Source organism: Camelus bactrianus, chromosome 11, assembly GCF_048773025.1.
Source record: "Camelus bactrianus isolate YW-2024 breed Bactrian camel chromosome 11, ASM4877302v1, whole genome shotgun sequence".
Lineage (NCBI taxonomy): Eukaryota > Metazoa > Chordata > Mammalia > Artiodactyla > Camelidae > Camelus > Camelus bactrianus.
This window is the reverse complement of record NC_133549.1, coordinates 46,606,602-46,614,553: the sequence shown is the minus strand read 5'-3', so window position 1 is coordinate 46,614,553 and position 7,952 is coordinate 46,606,602. Positions and strand designations below refer to the sequence as shown.

General features: G+C 50.1%; 2 protein-coding genes across 3 annotated transcripts in view; one reads left to right on the top strand and one right to left on the bottom strand.

Annotated features, from left to right (window-relative positions):
• Positions 1-253: 253 nt before the first annotated feature.
• Positions 254-7,895, bottom strand: RBP4 (retinol binding protein 4). The gene is made up of 6 exons (XM_074373941.1): positions 7,738-7,895; positions 7,438-7,566; positions 7,203-7,339; positions 6,944-7,050; positions 2,021-2,233; positions 254-549 (listed from the first exon to the last, which is right to left on the bottom strand). Exons 2-6 carry the CDS (start codon positions 7,546-7,548, stop codon positions 512-514), a joined length of 606 nt encoding a protein of 201 aa, XP_074230042.1. The 5' UTR covers positions 7,549-7,566; positions 7,738-7,895; the 3' UTR covers positions 254-511.
• The window catches only part of PDE6C (phosphodiesterase 6C), a 60,160-nt gene continuing 59,484 nt past the window's right edge, over positions 7,277-7,952 (top strand). For both annotated transcript variants that reach the window (XM_074373927.1, XM_074373926.1), the window contains exon 1: positions 7,277-7,404. The gene's annotated coding sequence lies outside the window, so the exon portion shown is untranslated. The remainder of the gene's footprint in view (positions 7,405-7,952) is intronic.

Sequence of the window (7,952 nt, the reverse complement as noted above, 5' to 3'; positions counted from 1 at the left end):
TGGGGCTCGCCGGCCTGGCCTACACTCACCTCCTCTTTCGGCCTCAGTAGCTAAGGCCTTCCTGGGTTAATGGGGAAACCCCTTTTTCAGGAAGTTGGGAGAAGAGGCAGTCGTTAATAGTGGAGATTAGGCACTAGAACAGGCCAAAGGTCGAAGAGCCAGGAGGCAAAATAAAAGTGCAGCCTACCCAGCCACCTGCAGGGCTTCTCACTTCCACACAGACGTGAACACAAATAAAAACCCAAATCATAGGAAAGGGGTAACCATACATATTTTAATAAATCAAAGTCTGGAATCCTAAGCCTCTAATGATTCCTTAGAAAACTCCACGGAAGACATTTGAGTGCAAACAGATTCACTTTTCCTCATATATATTTTTACGTGTAGTAAAGGTTTTATGTTTACGGACGGGAGGGGAGGGGAGCTGGGCAAACTACACTCCTAAGATACAGTCGAAGGCTGAGTGAGTTAATGGGAAGTTTCCTAATGAACCTTGACACCCTCCGTGTTGCTACAAAATGTTTCTTTCTGATTTGCCATCACAGTAACCTGAAATATAGAAAACAAAGATATTAATGATAGAAAGATGGACCTGGCATTAAATGTAGATAGTGAACAGCAGGATGGCCTTAGGGCTCGGCGGTGTCCAAATGCTTCTTGTAAGGTTACAGTGAGACGTCGCTGTAATTCATAAACCCCCTCAAGGCTTTCTGAAACCCTTTGAATTTCTCTGGGGCAGCAGGGTGGACCGGAAACACCCCATCTGCTATATGAAAGTGTTCTTTTCCTTTGTTTCAAATTTGCCTCATCGCATTTCAAAGGGATAGAGGTACGTCCTCCTGTTTCAGGAAGTGACGGCCAGGTCAGCCTGACCTCAGCCACTCTTAGCAGTTTCATAGAATGTTTACCATCATGTCCTGTGTCATTTGTCACCAGGCAGTGCCACAAAGGGCTTCAGAGTCACAAAACAACCTTGGTTTCACCCAACTCAGCCCTCTATTGAAGATCTTGCGCAGCCTTTGTCATCTTTCTTAGCCTCTGTTTTCTCATCTGTAGAATGGGGATAATGAGAATGCCTATTTCATCAGGTGCCTCCAGGATTAAGTGAGATGATGCAGGGAAAGGAGTTGGCGTGGACCTGGCTGGGGTGAAATCTTCTACCTGCCCAACATTAGGCAGTCCCTGGGTGAAGCATCAACATCTTACTTATATATGTGTTGCATCTGGGTTCATATCTGTTCGGTGTAGTGTGGATCAGCTAGGTAGATGACCAACAGAAAAGTTCAGTTTCATTCTCCTTTTTCTACAGGTTAGCATTACCCTATTTGGATTTTGAAACCTGGTTTCCCACAGAAGTGAGTATCAATTCAAACTAAAATGTGCACTTTCCTCCAGAATGCTGTTGCTTTTTAAATCAAGATCAGACAAGGGTAATATCCATAAAAAGATTCAGTGGTTGTTCCAGAGGATCTCAAAAAAACGTGTAAGTGAGGAAAACCAGCTGGTCAGCTTCATGGTTTCTTAGTTCCAGATAAGAAAAAGGGCATTTGTGGTGATCGCTCTCTTTTGAATTTGCTGTGGTGATCTCTCTCTTTAAGTTTTTACACCATGGCCACATTTGCTGCCCAGCTCTTCACTGGGGCCACTCAATCCCAAACAATATGAATTCAGTCAAAATGGTTTTTGGGACATTGCAGCCCAGGACAAAATCATGTGAGCACAGACTGGGCACAGGGTAGCAGATAAAAAGGAAGAGTGTTCCCTGTAGTTTTACTTAATTAAAAGTGCCAGAGTTTGGAAAAAGGCTTTTGCCCTCTCCTTCTGCATCATGATAGGACCAGTGAAAGCTCTGGTCAAGAAGGATGAAGACTTGGGATCAGAGGAGGCTCCCAAGATGCCCTATTTTCTCTTGCATGCTCATGAAATGCATCTCACGGGGATGCAGACCCAAACTCACTGCCCAGGGACCCCTCAGGGAGAGTAGCGGCGCCTTGCTCCTGCCCACCCACCCACCACTCACCGTTGTGAACGATCAGCCGGTACTGCCTGGCCAGGCACAGCTCCTCCTGCCTCTGCCTCACGATTTTCTGCACTTCTGGGGAAAAGCCGTAGGGGTCACGGGCGAACACGAAGGAGTAGCTGTCAGCGCAGGTGCCGTCCAGGTTCAGGAGGCGGCAGGAGTACTGCACCGCATAGGTGTCGTAGTCCGTGTCGATGATCCAGTGGTCATCATCTGGAAGCCAGAGAGCCACGGAGTCAGTGTGTCTTCCTCAGCGGCTCAGATGTCAGGGAAACTCACCCCCAGGCCCCAGAAACCAGTGATTTCCGAAAACTAGTTTCATGAGTAAGGAAGGAGGAGAATTCTGACAGCTCTTATAAAATTGAGAAATTGAGAAAGGATCTTGTCGTCCTTTACAGGAAAAAAAAATCCTGGAGTTTGGCGAGGGGGAGGAACCTCATTCATTTCAGTGATTCTTTCTCTCCCTAACATTAAACATGCTAGTATCTGTCCAAAGAGCAACCGAGAACGTGGGCCCATCAAAGCCACAGAATAGACCTTCCTACTGATGTCTTCTCCATCTACTCTCCAACAGTATCTGTGCCTTTGTGGCTGATGTCTGACGGCTACCAGCATATCTTATCCCCAACATCAGGGTGAGTCTTCTGCATTGATCTGTATCAGCTGGTTCCTGGTCATCTCGCTAACCACACTGCCCTCCTGCCTCCCAGTCCACAGGATGACCTGGTTCACAGCTTTTCTGACTCCATCCTCATTCCGACACAGTAGCCTGACTCACTTCTCCAGACAGGCAAAAGAGGGTAGATTCTGCCTTGGGGGCACAAGACACCCACCCTCCGACATCAGATATTCTTTCTTAGAGTTTGTATGTTTCAGAGCTCCCCTGATAGGGGCAGAGCTGAGCCCTTGAAGAATACAGATTAAGTTTCTTCCTAAGACTGGGGTGTAAGCCATGAAGAAGTGTAAATAAAGGTGGTAACAATGTCAACAAAGGCAAGATGGGAAATCACGTTAGTAAGAATGTATGTGAGGTTTGCTACGGACAAACAACAATGCCCAGGTTTACCCAAATACCTTATATTTGGTAAGATGTGTCACATCTTTCCTTAACATTCTTGTTGACATACAACAATGACTAGGACTTCCTGAGCACTTAAATGTCAGTCCCTCTGTGGACACATTTTGTGTTTTCTCAATTATTCCTCACATTGACCCAAAAGTACACACTATCATCCCCATTTTACAGATGAGGAAACTGAGGCACAGAGAAACTAAATAATTCACCCAGGATCACAAAGAGCAGGATAGAACTGAGCTTTAATCTGACTCAGAGCCCCCATGCCTAACCTCCAAACCACACGGTCTCCAGGCAGTAAGTAAAGTGGGGGTGGGGACATAGGACAAGAACCAAGAAACACAAAGCCTCTGTGTCTCCACTTCATACCCAGGTCATAAAGTAAGTGATGATCTCTGCTCTACGCCATATTTTGTGCTGGAGGGATGCAGAGAACTCCGGGACCCCTAGCATTAGGGGTGTAAGGAAGATCTGTAGTGCTCACCTAAGTCACCTCTGGGTGTACCTCTTGGCTCTGATAACCCCAGGGAGTGGGTGCCTGCCTAGGAGCGACTCAGCGCGAATGGAGGCCCTGCAGGAGAGCTGCACAGAGGCGGGTGGTGAGCCCTCTCTTCAGCTCACTGCAGGCCCGCCAAGAGGAGGACTGAGCCACCCCTGAACCTCCCAGGCTTTCCCACTGGGAGAGCATCAGAGGCCAGGATATGGGGGTGGTGCCCAGACATACAGTTAGTCAGCAGAAGAGCCAGGAACAGAAGCCCTGGGGCCGCCTGCCGGAACTCTCCCTGACCACGGGCTCCCCTCTCAGGCTCCTGGGCATCTAGGCAGCGCTGGCTTCCTCTCCAAATGAAGTCATTTCTTCCCCCATTGTGGGCTTCACCGTGTCAATCACAGCCTACCCCTCAAAAGCACTCTTCTTTGAAATGTCACCCTGATTTATGCTCAGGGCAGCTAGGAGCCCAGCAAATCTGTAGTTTAATTTCCTCCTCCCGGAATTGTTGCCAGAATGTGAATTCTGACATAGGAAGTAAGGAACATTCAATACTTGGTTTTAGGAAAACTGACTACCATTCCTGACTTTAAAAGAGGGCCTGAGTTGGTCTGGTTTCTCTCCAGGCTCTTTTTGGCTAAACAGCTCAAAGACAGATGAATTTAAATCATAACCATTTTTACCAGACTCTCCCTCCTAAGATAAGAGACAGACAGTCTGAAGGATGAAAGGATGAGCTTGGTCCTCCCACCTCCTCACTCCCAGAAGCTGCTGGGGGGAGGGAGTCCCTCTGGAGAGCCAGACACCCTCATACATTTCAAGACAGCAGCTATGTGCATGTAGAACTAGGGAGAGAGAGTGATCAAGGCAGTGGCCGTAAGGCCAGGAGGCTCCCCTTGCCTCTACCATCCCAGGAAGTGGGGTTACACTGCAGCCATGTCTACACTGTACTCACATAGATGGATTTAGAAATTTTGATTGCGGGTCCCAAAACCAAAGAAACTGCTTGTAGAAAAATCTATCTCTGGCAACCTGGTTCCCTTGAAGATCTGCCCCTCATTGTGGCGGGCCTGGAACATGTCCCTTCAACTCCCTATACCTGTCACCTAAAGTGGCAGAATCAGGTGAGAGGCTCCCTGAAGTTCTCAGGTCTAACAGTCCAGCCAAGCCAGATGGTGGGTAATGCTATTTCTGACTAACTGCCCTCCCAAAGCAGACCCCAGCAAAGGAAGTGGGGTCTGAGGCCTTGAAACCCAAGGAAGCCAAGGAAACCCTGGATTGAACAGTGGTTCTCAAGCTTCACTGTGTAGAAGGAACACACTTAAGGAGCACACGGAAGATGCAGACGCTGGGCTCTCAGCCCCAAGAGTTCCTGATTCAACAAGCCTAGGTTGGAGCCCACAAATCTGCATTTTTAACAAGCGCCCCAGCTGATCTGAATGCCGGTGGTCCAGGGACCCTGACTTTGAGAAACTGATGTAGACACTCAAGCCTGTGTTGTTATTCAGCCTGACAAGGGCCCCTATACCAGCTGAGTGACAGACTATCTGGAAGATGGACAAAGGAGCATCTGTGTCCAGGTCTTTCTGGGAGGGCCCAAAGGAATGACGGCCATAGCTAATGTCTACTGAGCCCTTATTATAATCAAGCTAAGCATTTTTTCATGCATCACCTTAATTAGACCTCCAACAGTCTTACGAAATAGGGATTATTCTTTATCCCCATTTCACAGCTAAGGAAATTGAAGTTCAGAAAGGCTAATCAAATGTGAAGCCCATATTCAACCAAGACCAGCTGATGGCGGTGTCCTTAACCCCTGAGACATCCTGTTTGCCTTTGGCACAGCTGGGGTGGAAGGAGACCAGCCCAGAGCAGGCCCAAGGCTGGGGCAGAAAGCCATGTCTGAGTCTGTTAACACTGAAATTTAATATTCAACTGTAGAGATTTCATTTTTAAATAATTTCACAAATTTAATGAGTATTTGCTCCTGAGTTATTTTCTCCTTTTAAACATAATCTGTTGGATGAAATGCAGATTCAAAAAATTAGTAATCTTGTGCCTCTTAGTATTGATTTTTGTAATCCATTATTAGAAAAGTTTATCTTTTACTCTAAATGGATCACTTTAGGAAGTTTTGCTGCGTTACCCGAAATAATTTTTATTATTTCTAAGGAGAAAAGCTTTCTTCCCCTTGTGGAATAGCAACTCCATTTGTACAGTGTAAATCAATACTGAAGATACAATCTGATAAAAAATAAAATCTCATCTGACACACAATTGTAAAGAAGTCAAGCAGTGATGCCCCGTATAGATGGGCTACACTTCTGTCCTGGCTCACCGAGCTAAGAGACTTCTGGACAGCCTGCTGGGGCCTATTTCCCAGGAGAGCTCCAACAATATCTTGTAATACTGTAAAAGCTATTTTGTATCAGGAGTCCCTGCTGTTCAGGGCCGACTAATCCTGACCTGACCTGAGAGTTGGAACCTCTGGCTTCTGACACTGGCTCTCACAAACATGTTGCATGACCTTGGGCAAAGCACTACCTTCTCTTGGCCTCAGTTTATTCATCTGTATATTGAACCCCCTTCATAGGGTTAATCTCCATCTCTAAGATCCCATGACGTGTCCCCACTGGCTGGCATTCTCTAGGCACCAAGTTGACTCCAGTTATGAAACTCAGGAGAAATGGAGAAAAAAGTAGAAAGAGTATGTACATGTACTTTCTCCAACATCCACATCAGGTCAAATTTTAGGGTGCTCTTCTGAGAGTCCTCAACACCCTGTTAGGCATATGAGTTTCAGGACTTGGGAGGAAGGGAAGAGGTCACTGTCACTCAGAACACTATGCCTGGCTCAGAATCTTAGCATTGGTAGGTAGGGCACCGGGGAATGAGTTAACCCTGTGCACAAATGGTCCCTCTGTCTTTGGATGAAGGTCTCCGAGCCTCCTCTGTGGGCTCCAAGTAGTCAAGCTGCCTCAGGGATTCCAACAAAAGAAATGGAGAAAATGCAAACCCAGGTTGAGTGGTGATGTGGGTTGGGACTGGGGAGGTGGGAGGTCTAAGCATGGAGAAGAGTACACATCATAGCACGGTGGTTGGATGGGTAAATGGCAGGAGGAGGTCACGTGACAAGCCCAAAGGTCCTTTTGCGCATGGGTTAGGTTTTTGTGTTGGGAGTGGGGGAGGGTGGGGAAGGTGAAGGGGCCTATCTACTCCCAATCTCACCCCTCAGCCTCAAGCTGTGCTGAGGTTTTCTGGCTACTTACAGACCCAAGGGTGCCACTAGAGAAGAAACCCAGCGATTTGGCTAGGTATGTCTCCCAACCCCCAAGACGGTCCCACTGAGCTGACTACTCACTTCCTTTCTGGAGAAAGGACGCTACGCCCCAGTACTTCATCTTGAACTTGGCAGGGTCCTCGGTGTCTGTGAAGGTGCCCACCATGTCTGCACACACGTCCCAGTTACTGCAAAAGCCAAGGGGATCCTGAGCCAGGGCGGGCAAAGGGCTTTCTCCTTCCATCTCACCCCGGGTGCTCCCTTCCCTCCCCAGCGGGGTTTGGCGCTCAGTCCAGGGGACCCTGCAGCGCAAAGAGCGCAGCCCCCAGAGGCCACTGACTTTAAAAGACGGACTCGGCCCTTGGCCGTGGCGCTCATGTGGCCATTCTCGTCCACGGAGAACTCGGCGATGATATTGTCCTGCAGAAAGAGGCCCTCGGGGTCCTTCTTGGCCATGGCGTACCAGGTGCCGGCGAACTGTGGAAGAGAGGAGAGCGGGGTTTGGCGTCGGGGAGCGCACTGCCGGCGGCCGCCGGGAAAGGGTAACGCGGGGGATCGGGGACGCCGATACCTACGCGAGCCTTGTCGAAGTTCTCCTTGACTCGGAAGCTGCTCACCCGGCAGTCGCGCTCCGCCCGGGCGCTGCCCAGCGCCGCCAGTAGCATGAGCGCCCACACCCACTCCATCTTGCTCGGGAGTCCGCCCTGCGGGGACCGCGCGCAGTGAGCGCCCGGCGGCTAGACCACCCGGCCAGCCACTGCTGGTCCCCAGACCCCATCCCTCCCGCGCCGGCCTCCCTCCTCCCCGATCCCGCCGGTCCCCCGGCCCCCCATCCGGCTCATCCTGGCCCGCGATCTCGCCCGGCCGCAGCTCACCGTCGGGAGCTGCGCGTAAGCCTGGCCGGGGGTGCGGGCGCGCGGGGAGCCAGGGAGGCGAGCGCGCGGCGGGGGCCGCCAGGCCGCTTTATAGCTCCGGGGGGAGGGGGTCGCGCTTTCGTAACGGCGCGGGGTGAAAGACCGAGGGGGAGGCGCCCGGGCCGGCGGGCCAGCACTTGCATAACGCGCCCTGACTCACCGCCGCCCGGGCGCAG